The following is a 24,553-nucleotide window of genomic DNA, read 5'->3' as shown; positions in this document are numbered from 1 at the left end:
TTTTCTTTTCTTTCTTTAAGTTTTGATGTTACACACTCCAGTGCGGCAGGTGGCGCTGTGCCATTAAAACTGCACGAGAAGAAGAACTCACGGAAGCACATGGTAACCAGGGTAGAAGTGTGTTCATCTCACACAACTCATCTGAATATTTACAGTTTTCTTTTGGTTCAGTCTTCTAACATTGGCACCGGAGGTTAAACGTGTTGTTTAGTTATTATTTTAACGTTTGTTTGCTGACGTGCAGCAGCGAAGTCTTAATTCACTTCCATCATGGTTCGACAAAAAAGGTGAGTTTGGCTAAAGTTAGCTTCTGCACGTTTACATGTTTTAGTCTGGTTGTTAATTTAAGGTTAAAAACAAGTCAAAGAAGAGTTGAGGAGTAAACTGTAGCTGTCTGGGGTCTAATAAGTTCATAACCATGACGCTAAGACCCTCCACATTTCCTATAGGACCTGCAGGAACACAGACTGTGGTTTGTGTAGTTGGTACCGTGCGATAGGCAGAGGAGATGTGGGAGAAGTAAGCGTCCTCTGAATTTAAGTACATCTGTCTGCTGTCCTCTTTACCGCTCAGAGTTAAACAACCACGGAGACCGAAGAAGACAGAGCAATATGATGAAGATGATCCTGAAGCCTACAAGAACATGCCTGTCCCTGATAAGGTAAGAGGACTCAGCAGAAGATATGTCACTTTTAAATGTACTTCAAAGTCTGACACTACTGTTACTCTGCATATATATCAATCCTGAATAAATCCTACACAGGTTATTTTCCTACATGGATAACTGATAAGTCTGTCCACTTTCTGCTGCTTATTTTCAGTGTTATTATTATTATTATTATTATTATTCTTGTTGGGCAGTATGCAGTTGCCTTCTTCTCTGTGTTGTTTTCATTTGCATTTTTGAATCAGTACTTTGACTGCAATATAAATGTGACAGTATTTTGAGTTTAACTGCAGGTGCTAGTACTATGTGAAAATATTATAACAAAGTATCTGATAATATCTAATGTCACGTTGTGATGTTATACGTTAAAGACCGTCACCACATCTGTCAGTTGTGTTGAAGCTGTCTTCTTTCTTCCTTTCAGAAATCATCACAGTACACCAAAGGACAAAATCGATCAGTTTCACGACGAGAAGATTGCAGTAAGTTGACTTTGTTAATAGCTCTGTAGTGAGTTTGTGGTGTTTCAGTGGTCTCACTCTTTCTCTTTTTCTCCTTTGCTCTCTCCTGCCGGCAGAATCTTCTCGCCCGTGGCGTTCAAATGGAAAGCGATGTGGAGGAAATGGACGATGAGGTGATGCGCTTTTTCGGTTTTTGCGTTTGTTTTAGATTTATCCTAAAACCGACTCGGTCCAGGAGCAAAAATTCACGCTCGTCTGAATTTCACAGGAGGAAGTGATGCCTCTGGACGATTCTGAGTCTGAGGAAGAGGAGGAGCTGGAGGAGGAAGAGAATGAGGACATGGAGAGCGATTTAGAGGAGAAAAAAGATGAAGGTAAAAATAAATCATCAGTTATATCCAGATTTTGTTTACTATTTGGTGGAACTTGCCTGTTTAACTGTAGTTGTTTTTCCCAGACCTTCCTAATGAACTGGCGTGGGGCAAGAAGAAGAAGATGTTCTACGACTCTGATTACGTGACCACCAGTGAGCATCTTTTATCTCCAGTAATATTATTGAGGCAATTCATGATAATTTTGTCGTGTGTGTGGCTAGAGTTCACTTGTGCAACATTTAAATTGTGTTATTACAGAAGGGAAATCACAAGAAGAGTTGGAGGCTGAGGAACAAGAGGAAGAAGAGGAGGCGAAAAACATCCAGAAACGTTTGGCTGCAAATCTGAGCGAGGAGGATTACGATCTAAACTTTTTTCAGGTATTTTTTTATTTAAAACTCTCCTCTACACCTGGTTGAATTCCACCTGTGAAGATGATTTTTTTTTTATGTTTGACTTCTGCTGTTTTGTGTTTAGGAGTTTGCAGTAGAGGAGAAGGATGAAAAGAAGACCGATAGAAAAAGAGGAGAGGATTGTGAAAGACCTAAAGCAGATGTCTCAGAAGGAAAAAATGAAGCTTCTGAAGAAGGAATCACCAGAGCTGCTTGAACTTATTCAGGACTTCAAGACAAAGGTAAAACACATATACACCCAAAACATGCCTGTTAAACAATCTCACATTTAATGAACCACACACACACACATGTAATAAATGTGAATTATATCTGTTTTTATGTGTACAGCTGACTGAACTGAAGGATGAGCTGCAGCCCCTCATGCAGATGGTGAAGGATGGAAAGATCCCACCAGGAAAGGTGAGTGCATTTAACTTTTATCCTTACTACTTTTATTATGTGATGTAAGCTTGTAGTGTAGATGTGTTTTGGGGAGTACCAAGAAACATTTAATATTGCAGCTGTGTATCTATGGCAATAAAATATGTGACTCTAAATAACCTTGGTCCTGTTTTCTAAAGGGTGCTGGCTACCTCAAGACAAAACAGCAGCTTTATCTGAAGTAAGTCATGAAATTGTAACTTAAAATCTCCAGTTCTCGTCATTGTCCTTCATTGAATGACAACTAATCTTTGTTTCCTGCCACAGTTACTGCACAAACATCAGCTTTTACCTGGTGCTGAAAGCAAAACGAATTCCTGCTCATAACCACCCTGTGATCGAAAGGCTGCTCACCTACAGAAATGTAAGTCCACACACTGACACACAGTATTAGGACATTTATTTTCATCATGTATGTCCAACTGTCAAGAGACCTGAAAAGAGTGAAGGGGTCTGAATACTTTCTGAATGCACTGTAGTCTTTTTTTTTTTTTTTAGTTTGGACTTTTTTAGTTTGCTAATCAAATGAACTGGACTTTGAGGCGAAGTGTACTTGGATCCAGGTCCGTGATATGAAAGCCGCCCTTTACTGACTCTCCAACAGCTCATCAATGAACTGGGAGCAGTGGATGCTCGGCTTGCACCACAGTTTCGCAAACTGCTGGCTGGTGAGGAGAAAGATAAGGCACCTGGGAGGCCAGCAGAGAGCAAGAAGACCAGAGTCTCCAGTAAGAAGGAAAAGGTGAGATAGTTTTGGATGAGCTCCCTTCACAGACCTAAAGGACATCCTCAGTTGTTGATGTTTAATATGGAAAGCTAATGACTGCACATTGGCTGCAGGACTCTGGAGAAACTCTGCCTGAGGTCGAGGAGGACTCGGACTCCGACCTGGACGAGGAAGCCGCTTTGCGTTTCTACAAAGACATGGAGGAGCGAGTGAAACTGAAGAGAAAGAGCGACGACGCAGGAGCTGAAGAGTAAGTATGATCTGAATTTAGAAATAGCAGGTGGGAACAGACTAATTCAGGGGCGGCCCAATAAACACTCAATCTGTTGCAGGTTGGCGGAGAATGACAGTGAGGAGGAGGAGCTGGATCCAGATGCTAAGAGAGGAATCACTTACCAGGTACTGAGTTACAAGCAGTCACACAGTGAAATATCAGTGTTCACAGCTGTGACATTTCTCAGCCAGAGTAACTTGAAAAGCTGTTCAGTATAAACAGAGCACCATTAGATCAGGTGAATACAGACGATTCCCGGTGATTAGTCCAACATATACTACAGGAAGTTGTCGATGTTTATGGACTTACATCTGTAGGACTACAGTCTCCTTTCCTAACCACTTTTCCTTCACCTCGATAGAAAACATCACGAGACCCAAAGGAGAACTGATAAGGAATTAGGAAAAGAGAATCTGCGTTTTTTAAACCAACTTTATTTATAACATATGGAAGACGTACAGTGACAAACCCAGTGATAAGGTTTCCTGTCCAACATTGATAATACACCAACATGAAAGGATACAAGTTGAGAAAGTTGAGTCATTAAAATAACGATGAAAGAAGGATTTGTGCGACAGGTCCAGAGTAAATTATGTTCAAACAGAAATATTTAGTTTCCTGTTATGGCTGCTTTTCCCCTTTTTATAGTTTGTTAAACAGAGAAAATAATTTTTTAGAGGGGGGAAGGATTTTCAGAAGTTTTGGATCATCTCACAAAAACACTTCTGAACATTTACTCTAACTGTGTCTCTACCCTGTCCACAGATGGCCAAGAACAAGGGGCTGACACCAAAGAGGAAGAAAATTGACCGTAATCCCAGAGTCAAGCACAGAGAGAAGTTCAGACGGGCCAAAATCCGCAGAAAGGGACAGGTTTGTATTCCACTCATTGATGATATTTATCATAAAGCTTCCAGGGACCGTCTGCAGGCTCATTAGTTTTAATCAAGAGTCTATGCTGATAATGTCAAACAAATGTTGTTTATATTCGCCAGGTCCGGGATGTTCGTCGGGAGGAGACGAGATACAGCGGAGAGATGTCTGGTATTCGTGCTGGTGTCAAGAAGAGCATCAAACTTAAGTAACCAAGACAGAGTCCAAAATATAAAGCCAGGTGTAGCTATGGGATGGAAAAAATACAGATGGACTGTACTTGTAAATGTTTATTATAGGTGACATATCACAGAACTGTTCAACCAGTAGTCATTGTTGTAGAAAAGACATAAAAATGTCCTGGGGTCCTGCACAGTGAATAAACATTTTATAAACTGTCGATAAGTTGTATATTGTCCCTGCAGAGAGACTGTCTTATAACCATAGAGGCCCATTTTAGAACAGGTAAAAAGGAGGAGGGAAGGCATGATGTGTTTATAGTTACAGTTATCACTAAGGTTAATGCAACCATACAACATACTGGATACACTGTAACACTGTCAGCAGAACAGGCAGGTATGAATTTAAGCCAAACTCAAGCGCAGGAACAGGGAAGAGCACAGACACAACTTCGCTGACTTGGGCGACGACCCATCAACCCACTTGTTGAGTTATGAACTCTTGGTGTGCCGACGTCAGGTTGCTCACGATCCTCTCCTCTATCTCCACCTCATTCTTCACATCCTCCTCGGTGAGGATCAGCTCAGCCTGAGTGGAAGGGGTCACCACCACCACGTAACCCCGTCTAGAGTCCAGTACGTTGGCCACCACCACCTGGTGCCTGTAGGTTTCCAGAGCCCGTCGAGCCTTGTCCAGCAGGATGGCCGCGTCGGTTTCCAGCTTAAAAGATATGACAAACGCCTGTGGTGCCCAGTCCTTCACCAACGGGGACAGTATCTTGGGGACCATGTTCAAGCTGAGCTGAAGGAGAGGAAAAACTTAAATTCTTGTGAATAACAAGATTGGGTCTTGAGCCATGCTTTGAGGCTGCAGTTAGGCACAGCAGTGCTTTGAGCTGAACGCTGTTGTGCTCATGCTACGCTAGAATGCTTACCACGTTCGCCATCTTAGTTTTTCTTGTTAGTATGCAAACATTTGCTACAGCTGAGGCTGAAGGGAATGTCACTAGTTTTGCAGGTATTAAATCATAATCAAAAGTGATGAATAAACAAGAAACCCATAGATCAACACTGCCAAACCTAAAGCCAAGTCATGAGCATGGCTAAAAAACAAATCAAAAAACACTCACTTGAAGAGGACCATTGGAAGACTGGATTTTGTGTTCAGGCATCTCAGATGCAGGGATGTAGAAATCGGACACAGCTGCAGCCAAGTAAAACATGGCCATGGATCCTAAGTGTAGAATAAACATATGAGGACAAGTTATGAATAACATGTGAGAGAAGAGCCACAGCTTCAACCTGAAATCTGTTGTTGATTTGTACCTATTGTGCTGAGCGCCTGCGCTGCTGCTTTGAGAAGATGCAGATACTCTGACAGAGTGCTGAACTCAATGGGCAGGAGAAGCCTGCTGTCTTTCACCTCTTGGTATCTCTTCAGCACTTTGGCAATATTCGGAAGCACCTTCTGGTTCACCACCACTTCACCGGAGTTACCAAATGCTTCATCACTCCTGAACTGCAGGGCGTCCAGCATGTTGATGGTTGAGAACGTACGGGTGTAAGGGTAGAGGGAGCGATGCCTGTGCAAGAAGACGACAGCGTAGCCAGAGTCTATGAAATACTCTGCTGAGCAGGCTCCTCGTCGGCCGCTGCTGAAGTTATCGAGGAAGCGGACGGTGCGTGACTCCAGGGGAACTTTGGTGCCTCCTGATGTGATGAGAACCACCCTGCGACCTGCGGCCGCGTGATGCTTGGCAAAGGCAGACATCTTCTCTTTAACCTCCTCGACATGGGAGGGAACGGCAAATTCTTCATTTAACTTCCCGTCAATGGATGATACTCTGGGCTCAGCCATTATCTGATGAGAGAGAGAAAGCACTGTCAGAAGGGGGGTTTATGCAGCAGAGTGTCAGACCTGTGTTTACATGGGAACTTTCAACATCAGTTTAGCTCACCTGCTAATAATAAATAATGTGTTTTGTTGTTCTGCAGTGAGTCTAAAGTCTGAGATAATAACCTCTGATGATTTAATGAAGGATAGACAGTAGAAATCAGACACAGCTGCAGCAGTGAATCCTATGAGAAAAAACATATACTGCATTAAACATCTGAATAATCCTGTCTTTGCAGAACCAGTTTAGACCAGCAACTCCCACAAGTTTATGGAAGTCCAGTACTAAATTGTAAGTAATATGCCAACTAATGTGGCAGCATAGAAATTCAAAGTAGAAATGTGAGGTAATTTAAAAACCGTGACGCCATTATGTAGTTTGTCCACTAGAGAGCACTGCCAAATTTATTTTTCAACTACAAAGGGAAGGAATCCTTCTAAAAAACATCTGCATGAATTATGTGTTTGTGTGATAAAATATATGTCTGTCAATACACCGTTATGACAGTTTTAACTCTGTGTCAGCCTCAAATATCCAGTATTAACCCAGCTCTCCCCTTTAACACATTTAAACAAACCACAGTGTTTAAAATACCTATTTGCATATTTATGACTCTGGAAAGTTTTTAGATGCCATTGTAAAAACCATATTAGACACAAATTATTACTCTAAGCAGTTTGTTTTTATATTTCTTCAAACATGCCTGGAGGGGATCTTTAAATTTTCACTGAGACTATTTTATAGAGTCAACTTGAGTCAACTTCATGGTCTTTTTGCTGCAGTTTGTGGTGGTGTTGAGGTTTTACTGAGAAACTCAGTATAACACAACACATTTCATCATCAGCAAGACAAACTACAAATGCTGAATCAACACCATGAAACATATTCAACAAAAACCTGATGCACATAAACTTTAAAATCACAGTATGTTACTAGACTTCACACTATTTTACAAATCCTTACAATAACATTGTGTTAATTTACCTTTTTTTTTTAAAGTGTGCACAAACCTTAGAGCAGTGGTGGAAGAAGAATTCAGATTCTTTTCTGCGTAAAAGTACCAAGACAGTAATATAAAAATGCTGCATGAAAAATCCTACTGAAGTTAAAGTTAGTAAGTAATAGGAGCAAAATGTAGATAAAGCATTAAAGTAAAAGTATTAAAGTATATTAGAAATACTAAATCTGAGGGGTTGTGGGAAAGGGGAAGAAAAAGTTCTGATACACAAATTTGTTTCTGGACTTTTTTCTCTGACACATGTGTTTTTTAAAAACGTGTTATATTTCCAAATGTTGGAAATAAATCCTCATCTTAAAAGTAAGTAGTAACTACAGCTGTAAAATAAACGTAGCGGAGTAGAATTATTAAAGTACTAAAGTTAAGTACAAGTACCTCAAAACTGCTTAAATGCAGTACTTGAGTAAATGTACTTAGTTACTTTCTATCACTGCCTTAGAGTGCGTGCATGAATTTGACATTTTACCCAGTAAAGTCTCTTTGCTGGCAGCTGACACCACAGAAAACACGGACTCAAATATGTTTATCGAAGTCAAAAATAAGGTGTTAACTTTCTGAATTTATCGGAAATCGTTAAGTAACATGACGTAAGAAAAACAAGGTTTAGGTTTTAGGTTTAGTCCCCTCTTGTGCAAAATGACAGCACGTAACGTCACTTGCTGTTTGAAAAATAACTTACCGCCGTGAAGATAACCTGAATGAAACAAAAAGCAACTCTATTTTGTTGTAATACTTACAGACAAAAGTGCTAATGCCTTACTTTCGGTCTCGGGGTTGCTCTCAGGCAGCTTGACAACAACTTCTGCACTTCCTGAAGTCAGTAAGCTGGAGTTTCGTTGGTCTTTTTAAACGCAGGAGAAAACCGTCAGCGCCCCCAGTGGCGGGTAGCGGTACTGCCGTTAACACACATGGTGTTTTTCAGTCAGGATGGTGAAGCAGCAGTGCGTCAGTCACTTTCTCGCTTTCATAAGAGGTGTGAGACTTTATGAAACATTAGCATCATCAGATAGTCTCGTAGAGGAAAAGGGGAATTTCTCTGAAAGGGGATCTTTTGAACTGGACAGTCCCACTGACTCAGCAAGTATCGTGACAAAAAAAAAGCGACTTGAAATATCTGTAGCTGATTCCCTGTCTCCTCTGACTCTTGACTTTTTGTGAATAGTTTGGAAACGTTGGAATGGCATAAACTGAAATCCAATTTGTCAAAAGTTTTTTGATGGATCTGGGTGCACAGTTGGACCTGTTATTATTGGTGAGTTTTGTAAAATTCTATTTATTTGAATCTCTCATGTAGATATAAAGCTTTATTGTCATTGTCACAAAAATACAAAACCCTGTTAGTACACAGCACATGTAAGACAATAGAAGTAATAAAAGGACAGAGAGACATTGACATTAATATTAAAAAACATTAGATTGTTACGTTAAAATACATAAAATACTAAGTAGCCTATATAAAAGTGCTGGGGTTTGTGCTTCATTTATTTGACAGTTATGGTTCCTGTGGTGCATTATGGATGTGTAACAACATTCATATATAAAATAGAAAATGAAAAAAGAGAGAAATTCTAAATAACACCGAATATCTGAAATCTGTAGTTTCTTCTCAGTGTTTTCCATTTCCCCCACACTTCATATAAACTAGGTTTAGAAATAATTTGTATAACAGAATTTATTGATCATCAGATTTCAATTTTAAGCCACAAAGATTCAGTTGGGAATCCAATCTGCACCAGACTGCTACAAACACATGTACTACAGATTTGACATTTGACATTTAACTCTTGACATATTCTTTAATCTATTTTTTCTTCTGGATTTGACTGAATGACTTGATATAATTATAAAATATTTTTAAAAAGCTTTTCTTTTTTCCTCTGATGAGGCTAAATACAAGAAGAGCGATTTTTTAAAAAAATAATTTACGAGAAAAAAATGAATATTGCTAAATTTATTCATTAAAAAAAAGAAGTCATTGCCTAAAACCCTTTGCGGAGGTATGTTGAAAATAATGTGGTTGAAATAAGTTTGTTCCAGATTTTATAACCCTGTCATTAGACAACACTGGGCAGGACCAGTCCTTATCAGTTATCTCTGTAAATATTAAAAAATGATTGATCATTTGACTTCACTCTGTCAGGGTGTTGTATTAATAACAGCAGTCCTACTGATCAGCCCACAGGTGGCGCTGTTGCACTGCTGAATGGACGATCACAACAGTCACTGAATATGTGGTTTAATCTGATCAGTTTCCGCAAAGTTTGTCGATATATTTATTCACGTGTGGATAAAAACTTATCAACTAAGACACCATTAGAATAAACAGATAAACTGAGACATGGTTCAGGTTTTCATGAGCCAGTTCACCTGTGTGTTAGTTCAAGAATCAACTAGGCTGTTTGCATTTGATAAGTCAGAAGTCACTGTTGCAAACTTAGTTACTAAGCTATCAAAAATATCAGAGAGGTGTGTAGGCTTTTCACAGGCCCACTGTTTTCCACTGCTGGAGACAGTGATACTGATATTTTCCTGATTGTCTCTATTATAGGCCCACACACACTGAACCTACAGCCTTCTGAGTGCAGAGAAAGCACATACAGTTATTAGTAAAACCATAAAGCATTTTTTTTTATAGAAAACTAGCATTTGGCAAAATAACAGTTATATTACAGCAGGAAAGAAAATAAAATTAAAACAAGGTCAACTCAGTGGACTCATGACTCCCATGTCTGTAGATACCACTGAGGACACTGAGGTCATATCCTCCTGGGAGTAAAGTTAAGTAAAGTACATTGCACAGTGACGAGTTAGACATGGTGGGATTTTAAAGGGCAATACATTTTTTTAAAACTCACTTCATTTAAATGGGGCTATTTTTAGGTCAAGAAAAAAAAGAAGAATGAATGAATAAATTCAATATTTCAACAGCAGGATTTTGAAACAGCATTTATACCATGGTATAGGGAACTACGTGACTTTTCCTCTGCACTGAAAATGAATAAATAAATGACACTAGTTAGTTTTTCCCCCAATAGTTAAATTATGCAATAATCCTATATGTAAACCCATGTATCTGGTCTCTAGTGAGGTTAAAAGCAGGAACACTTACAGCACCTAAAAAGACTCCTGATAGATGCATATTTAATTATAGATCAGAATCTTGTTGTTTTTATCAGCCGTGTGTTTTCTTGTCAGTTGTTGTTATTTTTTATTATTTATTTTTTGTTGTATACAATCAGGGCTTAACCTGCTGAGGGGCCCCAAGGCAAAAATCAGTTGTTTTGCCCCTGCTGGTCCCCACTATACATTTCATTATTTCCTCAGCTACCCAGAGACCAACCAGAGATGTGGCTGAAATGATCCGTCAGTTAATCAAGTAGCTGGTCGACAGAGAATGAAGAGGTGATTTTGATTATTGATTAATTGTCTTTTTTAAAGAACAGTTTAAATGACAGCTGACAAAAAATTAAATAGCAAAAAAATGTTAAATGTTACATGGTTACAGCTTCATCAATAAGAGGATTTTCTGCTTTTCCTTTTTTATTTGATGATGTGCCTTTGGGCTCTGGGTAACTGTGATGGGTATTTCTCACAATTTTCAGAATTTTTACAAACCAAACAATCAGTCGTTAGTTGATAAAAGAACTAACAGGTTCATCTGTAGTGAAAATAACCAAACAAAATAGTTCAAAATCACCTGCTTTTGCATTAATCCATGAGTCATAATAATTGAATGATATATAATAGTATGACAGTCACCTGGGCCATTTTTTCTTTTACTTTTAATTCTTCATGTTTTCCTGATTATTCCCACACACTTTCTTTCAAGTAATATTTTCACTGCAGGAATTTTACTTGTAACAGAGTACTTTTTCAGTGTGGTATTTGTACTTTCACCTAAGTAAAGGATCTGAATTTTTTCCTCCACCTTTATAAAAGTTGACTTATCAGACAGTGAACAATCCTCTACTTTTATCTGCTTCTTTTCTGTGATGCTGACTTATTTTATTGTGTCTTTATTTATTGGGTGATGGCCCATGTTAGAGGTCGAGATATTCACAGACAGTGCTTTCTAAATAAAGCTAATTTATTGATGAGGCTACAGATAATCGTCTTGCGTGGGTTGCACGCACTGCTGTTTCCACTGTGGGCTTGTGCGTTCGACCGCGCGCTAGTTTCTGTGGCGGCAGGGGTGGTGAGACGGAGAGGGGGAAAAAAAAGCTTCATGTGCGTCGTCCTATGTGAAAGTAGTTCCGGGCACTTAACCAAACCGGAGGAGGGGGCGGGGGGGAGAGAGAGAGAGTCCCGGATGTTGGCTCGGCCGCCGAGAGAAAGGCGAACGAGAGAAGGCGGAGAGAAACTGAGGAGGGACGCCACGGCACCGCGGGCACACCGGCGAAGCTACGGCTACGGTGGCTCTTTGCACAGGACGATAACGTCAAGAGCGCAGGACACTCCTGGGGGGCTCCCGCTAGCTGAAGAAGAGGAGGTGGACGGAAGGGGAGGGGGCAGTTACTCTGAAACTACCGTGAGGATTACAGAGAGCCACCGACACGGCAGCTTTCACCCAGAGTAAGTGAGCTACACGGGCATGGAAGTTGAACTAAGGCCCACGAAATGGACGACTTTAACGGGGAAGTGAGCTGCACTGAAGTTCTGGGGATTGAGCCCGGTGAACAGGCCCCTGACACACCGCTTTCCGCTCGCTGTGGCGGGGCGTGCGGGGACACCTCTTTTCCCAGAGAGCCAGTCAGTGTCGCCCCGTGGTCAGCGTTAGTACACCCCGGCCGTGTTGCTGTAACTCTCCAAGTTGACAGCTCTTGCGTTAGCCTGCTAGCACCGCCGTGCAACCGGTGACAACTGACAGGGCAACTTTGACAGCTAGCTAGCCAGTTTTGGTAGCCAGCTAACTTTAGCTGAGCGTTGTCGGCGCTCTCTCCTGGGCCAGGACTAGGTGTGTGTGTGTATTTTCCTCGCGTTAGGGGGGATATAATGACCTATCCCAGCCCTCCAACAGCTATCGTTAGCTAGCTGTTTGGTATGTGAGACGCTGTGTGTCCAGCATGAGGTGTGTGTGTGTGCGTCTGTGTGTGTGAGAGAGCCCAGTGTCATTTGGCTTTCCTGCGTGCTCTGATGGTATTTGACTCACAGCTGTTGCAGCGTGTTTTTCTCGTCTGTCAATCGTCTGTTTCTCGGTCGGCTAATAAATTCCTCCACAAAATAACGATCCACGTATGTAAAACTAGTCGAGGCGTATGACAGGGCGCAGGTTTGTCATGTGGCTGGACAATCAACAAGTGCAAAAGCGCGTTTCAGGTGAATTTTATGCCTCTGACTTTGATCTCAGGGCTGTCTCTCGCCTCTGGTGGTGTACCCTTGTGGATTGCCCTGAGGTGGCACAGACGGTGTTGCAGTTAAATATTTGTTCCTGTGTGCAAAGACATCTCTCAGGCCATGCTCCCCTTCGGCTTTGATGTTTCAACCAGTTGGTGTGTGATCGCACAGGGCAGACACTGATTAGTTAATGCTGCAACTTTAAACTAAACAGCTGTGGCATTTGCGTGCAGCTGTACACAAAACTGTGTCCTTGCTTTATCCTGACGGCCTTTATTAGAGGATGGATGACTGAACTCTTAATCTGCCTCGCTGTCAACTTGTGCAAGTTTTATCAATGAAGTCACGGTCTTATTGAAATTACTGAGGTGCAGCGAGGTGCAAATTATTATCTGATCATCATATACTCTCATGCTTAGTTTCATTTTGCCTCAAATTCAGCATAAAAAGGTTGAATTTATGACTAAAACAAAACATTAAATTCCCTCCCAAACATCCCAACCCTGCCAGACCTTATGCTTCAACTAACAAAATGCCCATAGCCTTAGTCAGCACCCACAATCAAAGGTCAGACCTGGTTTGCTTCTTAATCACCCATCCTTTAAATAGCAAGCCTACAGCTAGCTGTCTGGACCAAGGCTATCTGTGCATGAAGCTGAGGACACATGGTGTTTAAGTTTGGATGGTACTCCATCCAGGTAAGCAGAGCCAGAGTAGTTTCATTTGGCACGTTGTCTAGAAATTAATGTTACTTGTTTACCACTTTTTCGGTGAATTATCCTGCTATTGCACTTTCTCTTGTTCCAAGTTTCAAGAAATGATGCTAAAGAGGCAGTTTAGCTCTCTTTAGTCTGAGATAGGTCTCAGCTGCCTCACTATACATACCTTTAGACCATGATGCCATTCACGAAATTCAGCTTTTTAGAAAGAGTGTTGTTTTACAAGCTGCAACTTTCTGCCAATTGTAACAACTGTGTGAAACACAGCAGTGGAATAATTGGCATAGACAGTGAAAGTGACATTTTGCTGTTGTTTGCTGGCTGGCTGTTAAAGAATAGACCTGGAGTACAGCCGACGCGTGCCATTTTACAGATTGCGTGCAGAAATATGAATCACGGCACACACATTGTAAAAATTTGCTCCTCAGAGAGCCACTATTGCATGCATCAAACGCTGTTAGTTTATAAGCAGTTTGTTCATGACTGAAGATGTTGCGCAGGCTGATGTTTAAAGGATATTTTTCATACATTTGTGTTGATTTATAAGTGTAGACATTCTTAGTAAAATGACAATTCTTTGTTATTCACTCTTAAATCACACTGAGCAGAGTTAATGCCTTGTTATCGACCCCACCCCCCCATCCCCCTTTTTTTTTCCAAAACAACCTCATGGTTTTGATGAATGGACTGAAGAGCTGCGAAGAGTGAACGGCAAAAGATTACACATCTGTGTCTTCTCACAGTAACTGTTTAAAAGTGTGAATGGGAGGATGTGATACAGCTTCTCGTTAATGGTGGTTTTAGCCTGCAGTGGTGTTTGAAAAGTCTATTGCCTAATGGTTTAAAAACAGGACGCCTACTTCTCCAAGGTCTTCCTCTTTGGTGTTTGTGTGTGTGTTAGCGTGTGTGTGTCTGTGTCGCTGCTAGCACAATCATCTATCATCTCTGTAGGAAAATTACTTTGTCATCATCTGTAGAAGACAAGCACTATAGAATAACTATGTGTAAATAAATATTGACGTTTCATCATTGTGTCACAGATGATGTTCAGCTCAGGGGCTGATGGTGTATAATTTAATAGATTAAATAGAATAATGACACGATGTGGAGCTAATTTGGATAGATGTCAGGGGTCAGTTAGCTGGTATAGTAGAGTGAATTTAGAATGGGTTTCTACTTTTTGAATACCAGTGCCTCATTTGGAATTCAGCATGTGGCCCTGTGCCTAGCCCCATCTCACTGAGAGGCTTTTTAATTTCTCCCCTTGTTGAAGTGATTATTCAAATGGCCATCCGTGAGATGCAGTTATCAGACTCCTGGTGGTAGTTGAGCCTGTGGCAACATGAATGGCCATCACAGCCCCTCACACCCCCTCCCTCACCACCCTGTGTAGTTGGACAGCACCCAACAGGTACCCTCTGTAGCAACCCCTATTAGACCGCTACATCTTCCCCCTAAGGCTGAAAACCTATTGTGTTATGCGATTGGCAGATGGCAATTTATTCATGAGGACTGGCTGATATGTTTTTTTGGCATGGCATAGGGGTGATGCTGCTGGTCAGAGGCCTCCATTTAGTATTTTTTTTACAATGACTTATTTTTGGTCCGAATCCAAAGTGGGCCTGTTTCAGTTCCTCTTAGCTTGGCAATGTGAAGTTATTTTAGGTTGGAGCTTCTTTCTTTTCGCTTTGCTCGTCATCTTGTCCTTCGGTGGGTTTTTCACCTTGGATGGGCAAAAAATAATAAAGAAAAGGATCCTCCTTTTCTTTTTAACAGCTGTTTACTCTGCGTGGAGTCCAGGCTGTCCGTCTAATGCGGCTCACGCCAAACAACTGGGCATTTTTTTGGAAATTTCTACCCCCGTACTCTGCTTATATCCAGTGTGAAGTTTTACTCTTATGGAGGTTTGTGTTGGTGAGAGGGGACTGGCTCAGTCTTCATTAGCAACGCCGTGCATCACTAGAATGCAGATGAGCTATGAAGCCATTCATCTGCTGGAAATGCCTCCCTGATTCCAATTTGAATCTTGTTTGCAGTCACATTGTGTGAGCCCACTTCTCCATGTTAAAGAAGTCTCTTTATGTGAGAGATCAGAGGGGGATAATTGCACTTAAGTGAACCTCATTTAGTGCTGGCCAGAGCAATTACTGTAACTGCAGTTCTAGGCGTTTTTGGGGGCCTGGAGCAGCTGTCATTGAGTCTCTGTAGCTGAGATATCAAATGGTGAATAGAATGACATTGGCATGGCATCATGGGAATGGCATATCCTTGGATGGATTTTAATTAGTTTTTGCAGGTTTTTGCTCAGCCCTTTTTATTCTCATCCGAAGAAAAGCGTAATTAAAAATGACAATTAGAAATGCATTATTTTAGTAATGATTGAAAATATATTATTCTCAAGGTGCTGTAAGGTGAAAAAAGCCAGCACTGTTTCTTCAGGCAAAACCCCCTGGGCTTGAGGGAGATGTTTTATCATTAATGTTATTCAGGAGCCAAATTTTGAGTTTTGCTCAGCTGGGTGCTTTAATCTATTTTTGCTGTAAATTAATGAATTTTTAAAGAGCCCCTCGCTGGATACGGGTGGATGTGGGAATGCAGCACTGGTTCAGTTTTCAAACGAGCCTCTACTCCACCGTCACCCCCACCCCTTCACCCACCAACCCTCCTCATGGGATGGAGAGAGCGAATTTACTGAAGCACTACACTTTCATTTTTTATTCATCCAGCAATACACTGACTGCCTAGTTCTCCTCATCCCACCTCCTCCCAGTCTATTGAGTTGAATCTGTCAGTGAACTAGTCCTATATGCACCAGTTCATGTCCCAGGTTGCAGTTGGATGTGGACATGAATCAGTGAGGGAAGCATGTGATGTTTAATTCAACTGGTTCGTTGCCTAATATTATCAGCACATTTGCTCGGATACATGTTTTATCTCAAAGTGTTTAGCCATTTATTTCCCCAGTCTGACTAATCAGGTCCCTTCTCTCTACAGGGGAACTGCTGTAACTACCCACACTGCAGCTTGCTGGGTAAGTTTAGAAAGTGTAGGAGAAATGGGTGGGGTGGGGGGTGGGGGTTTGGCGGCAGTGGTGGTGGTGGTGGCGGGGGGGGTGGGTTGGCCGCTCTTGTAGTTCATGGTGGTTTCTGTGACTCATTCCAGCCTTGTGGTAGCAAAAAGACTAATAAATTTTGTGGTAAGTCTATTATAAATGTTTGGTTTGATCTTATCTTTGCATTAAGTTCAAGACTAGGAACTGGATGAGGCACATGAGCAAAAGTGTATATATATATATATATATATAAATGGATTATGTGTTAGGTGGTTGTAGTGCACGAATTAAATTGGGGCCTACAAATCAACTCCCTTAAAGGGGGAGTTAATGTGGTGCTTAACGACATGTAAAACAAAAGAATTCAGAGTAAATGCAGTATATGTTGAAGCTGTGTCATATGAGATTTTACTTAGACGGGCGCTAATGAATAGCCAAGTCCTAAATGAATAAGACTGACTTGACTTTTCAATGCCTTGAAGGGTTTAATAATTCATCATACTGTATGCTTTGTCCTTGAGTTTGATGGGCCCTCAGTTATCACTGTATTTTTCTTAAGCTTTTTTGTTCTTTACTCAGTAGGAGCAATTGATATGCTTATATGATTCACACTCTTAGGAGACATTAGGGCCGTGTGCAGGAAGAAGAGCTTGCTAAGCTGACACAGCTTAAGTAATAAGAACGGGGCTTTCATCATACCATTTGGTATCTGGTTTAATCATTACAGTGGCTCCTGCAGCAGATACAAAAATTCACTTCCAGGTAAAGCGGCTGAATACCAAGAGACAGTTTTAATATAGAAAGGAGGGGGACTTCTGACAGTTATGAACCGAGAAAAAACCCCCCAAAAACTAAAAGCTGTAGGACCAACAACTGGCTTTGTATATGAGCAACCACAGCTTTTATATATGACGCATCTTCCAGATGCAGGCAACTTCTTCTATACTAAAATCTCTTCAAGAAATGATGATTTAATAACCGCATATTCCCAGATGTTACCTTCAGCTCCCCACTGTGGGCGCCATGCATGACACGACAATTTAGGGCTGATACCGTGGCAGTGACAAGTGAAGCGTCTACCATAAACCGGACTTGATTGGATATGATAATCTTGCTGCCCTGGGAGGCGGTGGTTGGTGCATGTGTATAAGTCTGAGTAAACACTGCATGCTGTGTGCAGTTCACCATGACTTTGGAGGGTTGTCTTGTCAGCCACAAATTTACAGCCAAGGAGCCCCGAGTGAATCAGCTTTTCTTAATTCACCTAGTGAAGATGGTCAGTGACGTTCGGTGGGGTAATTTGTTCTGTAGAAGGTATTTGCTTGTTTACTGCAGCAGTGTTAGGATCCGTAAAGGAGGCGTGCAAGACAAGCCGCAATTATGTCAGCTCTTGTAGGTTTATTGGCTTATTACAGCGTGCAGTGTAGCAACTGTGAAGAATTTCTCAATGTTTGAATGACAGTCTGCAGACTCAGAGAGGAAAGTCAGAGAGGGTCAGGGTTAATTAAGGTCACAGTCCTAAGCCTGCTTAGGAAGGTTAAATAGTGGAGTTTTGAGGATGTGGTTTACTGCCACATCACTCAGGTTCATCCTGTGCTGACAGAAAAACTGGTGGGAGACTGATAATTTTTATCACGAAATCACAAGACAAGGTGCATTTCAACAGCTTTGCGTCGGCCGATCGTACCCAAAGGCCCTGTGTATGTGTAGCTTCTCTCTCCGTTTGTTTTGAGATTTCAAACGACGTTAATGTGGGCTAGTCCAGAAATAGCTTCATGTAGAAGTTGGAGCCCGTGTGTGATGTGGTGTGTGTGAGGCTCATGATCTGTAGGGGCGAGTGCCAAGATTTGCAGATGTGGTGTTGGTCGGGAAGGAGCTGCGGTGGATCTGTTAGACCTGATGATTTAACACTTTTTCTTCACACACCCCCACCCCCAATGCCCTGTGCCTCATTGTCCTCTGCATGCTCAGCAGAATCGCACGTCAGAGCCTTTCTCTGTTGTCGTCATTTTGTTGCTCTTTTTCTGTGTGAAACCTGATGGATTAGCCTTAGATGTAGTACTTGGAATCTCCATCTGTGATTCAGAAAACCCCTAACAGAGGCCAAGGATTCTCTCGGTGGAGTTGGAGGAAATGTTGATCTGTGTGGACCAGGAAACCCACACAAGTGATGACTCGCTCTTGCCCCGTCATTCCCACCCCATCCCTCTCTCTTGCTCTCACACGTAGCCTGTCACTTGATTATTGTTCAATTTTGTATCTGTGCTTCTTTTTCTTTATCTCTCTCTGCGCCGTACTCTCCTGTGCTCTTCACTTAGCAAACAACACGTCTGTAGAGAATTCAGAAGAATGCATCTTGTTACTCAGATGAGTCATACTTCCTCTGGCCTGCATGCCTCTCCCTTAGGGTGGATGAATGAGAGGGCGGAGAGGTTAGCTGGGGGAGGGGCTCGATGGCTGAGGCGACGTGGTCTGTGCCAGTTGCCCAATGTAATTAAGAAAGTATCGGTGTGTTGGTCATAGGGCCTGAGACGTGCAAACCAGCGCCTCCTCAAAATGTGCTCGTCCCTAGGTGGCTCTGAGACTGACGGCTTTGACCAGGCTGAGTCACCGCCTTCAAAAAAAGTAACTGTTTGGAAATCTCAGGCCCAGCTCTGACCCCGCAAGTCAACCACTCTGCCAAGGTGCTGTGGCCCTGGGAGGAAAGCCCGGGGCCTTGGCCCCGGAGAGGAACGAGACTGCACCTGCAATCTGAGAAATCTGTGTGTCTGCCATACTGAGGGAAATTTATATGGTGGGATGAAAAGACTGTAGAGGAGTTTGCATGCAGTTACTAAGCTGAAATGTTCCTCAGGAGGAGAAATATAATTTTGTGTGTGTAAATTGATGATGCAGTTAAGTGTCTAACACTGAAGTTTTCTGGTTTTAATTCCCTAAACTTCTGCATCCAATTTTGCTTAATATCATATTGTACAACAAAATGCACAGAGTTGTAAGTGAACTTGATTATCTTTATGATACCGATGAAATAGTATCAGTAAACCATTAGGCCCCTCTCAGCTCTAGCTCCTTCTCTCCCATACCTGCTCTTCTTGGTCTCCTGCCAAAATCTATGACTCACAGGAGACTGAGTGACCTACTTTTTAAGTCTTCTAGGAGTGCCAGAGGATCTTTTTTATTTGCAAGACAATACACTGGGTAAATATAAGTCAATTAAAATGCACTTAATGCACCCATTTTTGGGTTTAAGCACCTAAAGGCTGTGTCAGCATGGCAGCCACCTCAGAGGATTCCCTTCATTATCACAAGGAAAGGAGATACGTAGTAAACAGTTGAGCTTTGATATCTCATTAGAAGCAAACTGAGTTTAAGGCCACATTGGCTCTCATCAAGCCAATTTAAAAACATAACTCATTTAAGTGCTCTCATAATCCTGCAATGTCTGTGTTCTTTTATATTGCACATTCCCAGTTTATCCAGGTTGTCAGAGATTATGGTTTCTACATGTAGACAAAGCATTTATCTACATGAATCAGTGAAAGTCGCCTCAAGGCCTAGTCAGTTTGTTTTAGTTTGTTTTAGTAATGAGAGAGCTTTGGCTGTACTGTCAAGCTAAAGTTTGAACAGTTGCTCTTAAATATTATTTGGATTAAGATGGGAGATAAAAAAGTTAGGGCACAGAAACCGTCTCCCAAAATCTGGGTTTGCAGTTTGCTTACCTCTGAAAAGAAAACAACGGTGGGATCAAAGACCATAGGATCACTCAGACGGTTTGAGCTGGTGTTTGATTGGAAAAAGATGCCGCTTTACAGCGAATGGAATTTCCACTTTAATCGCTAATTGCCGTTTTTTGGTTGTGTTGTCTCTCATTGAAGCAGAAACAAGCTGTGCCGTTGAATGCAGTGTCTTGGCTGCTCTTTTCCCTTCTACAAGGCTTGGCTGCTTTGATATGTCAGTTTTGTTTTAGTCTGCCGCCTTCGTCTTGACATGATTGGCCCCGCTCGCTCCGACCTCCTGGAAACCCCCCGGCATGCCCGCCCCAGGGTGTGTGTTCAGTCATTTATTCGGCTTCCTCTAAAAGACTGCCATGCCTTCACTTCCCTTCTAGTTTCCCTCCTCTTATTAAGATGCAGAAGGCAGAGCAGCGTTTGGTCTGAAAGGCTTAGTGCTGGGGGGTTACTGGTGTGTACAGTGGGGGGTTAGGGAGGAACTGTGAGCATAGGGACTTAAATGACTTAATGTGCGCTGAACAGCCCAGCCACACTCCAGCTAAGTTCTGCAGGCAGCTCACAGCGCTCTGATTTCTGCCTTTTTGTGCGAGTCCAGTGAAAGAAAGTCAAAATGATGCTCTGACAAAAGTGACTATAATTGGAGAGGAACAAATTATCAAGTCTTTGGTTAATGCTGATTGCTGCTTGGGTTTATGCCTGATAATCCCTATTTAGTCATCCGAAATGACTGCCTCTCTTTTTTTTTTATCTTGTCTGTGTTCTCCAATGAATTTTGTCATGTTTTTGCTTCTTTTTAAGAGGTCCCAGTGGTGAACCACTTTGACCACCACTCTAGCATTTTGATTTCCCTATTCTGTTTTATCAAACATTTGGCTTTCACTGAAATCCTCCTGGTGCCTTTATAAAAGCCCAAATGCAAAATTGCTCAGTTCAGTGTCACACCTACATCGTCGCCTATACGCTACACTGCTCAGTTGGCAACAAGAAGCATGTACCTCTATTTGCTGCTTGTGTGGTTTGCTAGAATATTGCTACTGAACCAAGAGGCTGGGCTGCAGATCAGCACTGGTAATACTGGTGCCAATTAACTATTTGTGTTACTGGCTCTTGTGCAAAGTGTGGTCACACCCAAAAATTCACTACGGCACCACACATTATTTGCCACGTAACCACACATATGCTTTTCAGGCAAAAGAGATGCAAATCAGTTCTGAAGCTAGAACGAGCTGCATCCATTTATTTCAAAGTCACATCTGAACTGCTAATTATTCAACATGAATTGAATCTTGAAGGGTCTGGTTTTGACATGTCTGGAGATGATGACATGATAGTCTAGCCTGACGTCAGTAGGTTTCTATTGTGCGATTCATTTCATCTTGCTTTAGCGTGTGGCCGTGGTAGAACGATTCGTGTACAATGTGCAACATACTCTAGTCTAGTTTTTGCAGAGAGGATGTTATCCTGTGCATCACCACAGACTGTAGGCGAAGGAGAGCAGAATATGTCACATGGCAGATATGTATGTCAGATGACAATTAGGCACTAATGTTTGTGGGACAAGTGAACGTTTTAAGGCATTTTCAGCCTATTACCATATCGAAAGTACAGATCAAAAAACTTTTTTTTTTTCACCATTTTCCCCTGTTTTTAGCTATTACTAACACTTAGCTGCTTGGTTCATAAATGGCAGCAGTTTCCAATCTGTCAGATTGCTGTATTGCATGAAATACTGTGTACTAATAAAGTCAGCTTCAGCAATAAGTTGTCTTTGTTGTGTAGTTAGAGGCTGAGTTTAGTTATTCAAACGTATAAAAATACCAAAGAACCATTAGAAAGACGATTAAGGATTTATTACTTATAAAAAGATAATATTTCCTGTAGTCATACAGTCATTTTGTCTTGTGACATTCATCAGAAAAAAATGTGTAGCTTAATAATAAATTTCAACTTTTTAAAATTTCCCTCATAAAACATATTATAAGTAAAGTTTGATTTTATTTTGAGGGAGTCACATGTTTGGTTGTAGGCTGTGTATTGTTGTGGTAGCAGCAGAGGTTCTTATGACGTCAACGCCGCCCAACCACCGCTGTCGCCACCGCTGTCACCACCTTTACTTTGGGACACTGCAACCGCTGCAAAAAAAAAAAAAAAGCTTTCAAGGTGAAACACTGAATAGTCATTTCTGAATGGCAGCGAGCACATTTTGAGGTCATTTATGTCTTCACACCAGATTGCGGTTTCACAGTCATCTAACCCGGCAGTCAACAGGTTTCTTAACTTGTACATAGATTAATCTGTGATACAGTGTGGTTCCCTGAAGAGTCCCCAACCTTTCTAGCTTCTGCTGGGCATTTTTTTGGGGGGGCAGACTGTGTTAAAAATATTTAGATATGAGTGGGACTATGAACAGGGAGCCAGCTGCTCTCTGCTTTGTGTTGGGACCTTAAATCAACCCTGCTCTGCCTTATTTTGCAGTGACTTGTTCCTTATTCACCAGATGTTGTGTCTTCATGCAGTATGTCAGTAGTAATAAATACAAATTATCTTTACATGTATCTATTCTCATCCTAATCATGCCACTTTCTGAGAATATGGATATGAAAGTCTTGAAACAAAAATAATGCCTAAGTTCTCATTTTTAATTTCTCTTTATTTATCTGCTTACTAAGCCCTCATATACCTATGAGTCAGAGACGGAGAACTGAGCAGAATTTTCCTTGTCGATATGATGCAATAAATGGATTTTTACACTGCGAAATGAGACTTTTCATAACAGCAGTGTTTGTTGATTTTTGTCCCAAGAAGATATAGACAGGATATAAATAAGTTTTAACTTTTCAAATATTATATTTTTTGACCTTCATACTCCACAGTTTGCAGGTCATCGAGGGTTAGTGCTGTTTTACCAGAGTGAGGTTTGTGGTCAGTGGGGAACAACACGGGCCAGGTCAGGAGTTAGCACGTTATAGGTCTCTCTGCCCTTCTCCTTTGCGGTGACTCATGTCGCATGGCACATGATGCGCCACTTTCACCGAGTGAGTCATCCTGAACAAAAGCACCTCATTTGAAGGAGACCAAAAACGAAACATGGACTTTTTTTCCCCTTTTTTGTGGTTTTACCATTTTTTGTTGCAAAGTATTGCTGACCAAGAAGTGTGCATACTGTTTGAACTCATGGTAAATTTTGAGGTGATGACGAGCACGTGGTAGTTAGAGAACGTGTTCATCTTCATATTTGCAGAATGTGAAGAGTACTGCTCTGTTAACTAAATACTGAAAACTTTGATACTTTGACCCCCTGACTCACTCCAGCAGTTCTTTCAGAAATGCTGCAGTTTTTTTCAGTTGTACCGTATGTGCAAGGTGAGACCTGTGTACCTAGCTGCTGTGCACAGAAGTTAGACATATAAAGAAATAGAAATTCTGTGAGCTGTGGCTTTCTTTGATGACTAGCCTTCCTCTCTTTGCAGTTTAGATTCAAGTCCTTCTCGAGGTTCAGGACAGCAATGGGGAACTTTCTGTGACTTGCTCCTTTCAAAACATCTTTCCTTCCTTTAGCTGGACAGAATTAATAGCACAGTATTCAGTCAAACCTTATATCTAATGATATGTTACAATATTTATTGGATTTTAAAAATGATAAAGAGTTAAATCAGTGTTTATTCTGTTAAGTATTCCTAGTGTTTATAGCAGTACGATATCATTTAAGGTTGGAAATGACAATTTTTACATTTTCAATTAATGTGGCAATTATTTTCTGACTGATCAGCTAATCTTTTAGAGCAGAAGAGATCCAGAAAATAGTAAAACATGCCCACAGCATTTCCCTGAGACCAAGTGATGTCTTCAGGTTGGTTATTTTGTCTGACTAACTCAAAAAACTCAAAGATATACAGTTTACAAACTGTATAAAGCAGAGAAAAGCAGCAAATCCTCAAATTTGAGAACCTGGAGCAGGTTTTTAATTTAAACTTAACTTAAAATTGAGGTTATCTCACTATGAGATTATTCTTTCTAATACCTTTATAAAGAAAGATGGTCGCCGGCATTTTTGAATGATCACTTAGTCTTATTGGCTGCAATAAAACTTTAAGGACAGGCTGAGAGACCTTGACACACATAAAAAAAAAACTATGCTCATCAGTCTTTGGTGTGTGATCTCTCAGTGGGATGCACAGTAACATAACTCGTGGTCTCCTCTTTCTCCACTGAGCAGGTTTGATTGGTAACGTGCAGGGAGGGAAGTAGCATGCTGGAAGGTTGAGTTCTGTTTTTCAATTTATTTCCTGCATATAGATATATTTAAACTGAATACTGTGCAGCGTAAATTCTGTTCGGGGGAGTATCTTTGTGTGTGTGTGTTTGTGTTTGTGTGTATGGCCCCTTTAAGAAGGCTGCATTTGTTTGCTGGCT

At 41.3% G+C, this 24,553-nt stretch overlaps 3 protein-coding genes across 7 annotated transcripts in view; 2 read left to right on the top strand and 1 right to left on the bottom strand.

Moving 5' to 3' along the window:
- The first annotated feature begins 68 nt into the window (after positions 1-68).
- On the top strand, positions 69-4,617 carry utp3 (UTP3 small subunit processome component). The gene is given in 18 exon segments (XM_018700583.2): positions 69-287; positions 574-661; positions 1,092-1,109; positions 1,111-1,149; positions 1,245-1,301; positions 1,397-1,502; positions 1,586-1,654; positions 1,761-1,882; positions 1,980-2,015; positions 2,017-2,136; positions 2,246-2,317; positions 2,479-2,519; positions 2,606-2,702; positions 2,943-3,080; positions 3,179-3,315; positions 3,398-3,464; positions 4,105-4,212; positions 4,335-4,617. Coding segments are annotated over 18 exon segments (1,422 nt in total). The 5' UTR covers positions 69-270; the 3' UTR covers positions 4,425-4,617.
- Positions 4,488-8,177, bottom strand: ppcs (phosphopantothenoylcysteine synthetase). Of its 4 annotated transcripts, none has more exons than XM_018700585.2 (5): positions 8,042-8,131; positions 6,350-6,470; positions 5,718-6,252; positions 5,522-5,625; positions 4,488-5,193 (listed from the first exon to the last, which is right to left on the bottom strand). In XM_018700585.2, the coding sequence occupies exons 3-5, from the start codon at positions 6,247-6,249 to the stop codon at positions 4,867-4,869; spliced, it is 963 nt and encodes a 320-aa protein (XP_018556101.1). In that variant the 5' UTR covers positions 6,250-6,252; positions 6,350-6,470; positions 8,042-8,131; the 3' UTR covers positions 4,488-4,866. The 4 variants fall into 4 exon arrangements, with proteins under 4 accessions (XP_018556101.1, XP_018556103.1, XP_018556102.1 ...); XM_018700587.2 differs by having other exon boundaries at positions 8,065-8,120; XM_018700586.2 differs by lacking the exon at positions 6,350-6,470 and having other exon boundaries at positions 8,065-8,177.
- A 3,414-nt stretch (positions 8,178-11,591) lies between these two features.
- The window catches only part of foxj3 (forkhead box J3), a 72,691-nt gene continuing 59,729 nt past the window's right edge, over positions 11,592-24,553 (top strand). The window contains exon 1 of one of the 2 annotated variants that reach the window (XM_018700579.2): positions 11,592-11,876. The gene's annotated coding sequence lies outside the window, so the exon portion shown is untranslated. Of the gene's footprint in view, positions 11,877-16,350; positions 16,389-24,553 lie in introns of those variants that run through there. The other variant, XM_018700580.2, reaches the window with a different exon arrangement.

Source organism: Lates calcarifer, linkage group LG20 (assembly GCF_001640805.2).
Source record: "Lates calcarifer isolate ASB-BC8 linkage group LG20, TLL_Latcal_v3, whole genome shotgun sequence".
NCBI lineage: Eukaryota > Metazoa > Chordata > Actinopteri > Centropomidae > Lates > Lates calcarifer.
Note: the sequence above shows the minus strand (reverse complement) of the source record. Positions and strands in the feature narration are given on the sequence as shown.

What these genes read in the sequence shown, in the direction of transcription:
- ppcs (XM_018700586.2), bottom strand. Translation starts at nt 6,249, where the DNA reads ATGGCTGAGCCCAGAGTATCATCCATTGACGGGAAGTTAAATGAAGAA. An exon ending in GCAGGCGCTCAGCACAATAG is followed by an intron (nt 5,626 to 5,717) that starts GTACAAATCAAC and finishes TTCTACACTTAG; the next exon opens with GATCCATGGCCATGTTTTAC. An exon ending in CTTCCAATGGTCCTCTTCAA is followed by an intron (nt 5,194 to 5,521) that starts GTGAGTGTTTTT and finishes CCTCTCCTTCAG; the next exon opens with CTCAGCTTGAACATGGTCCC.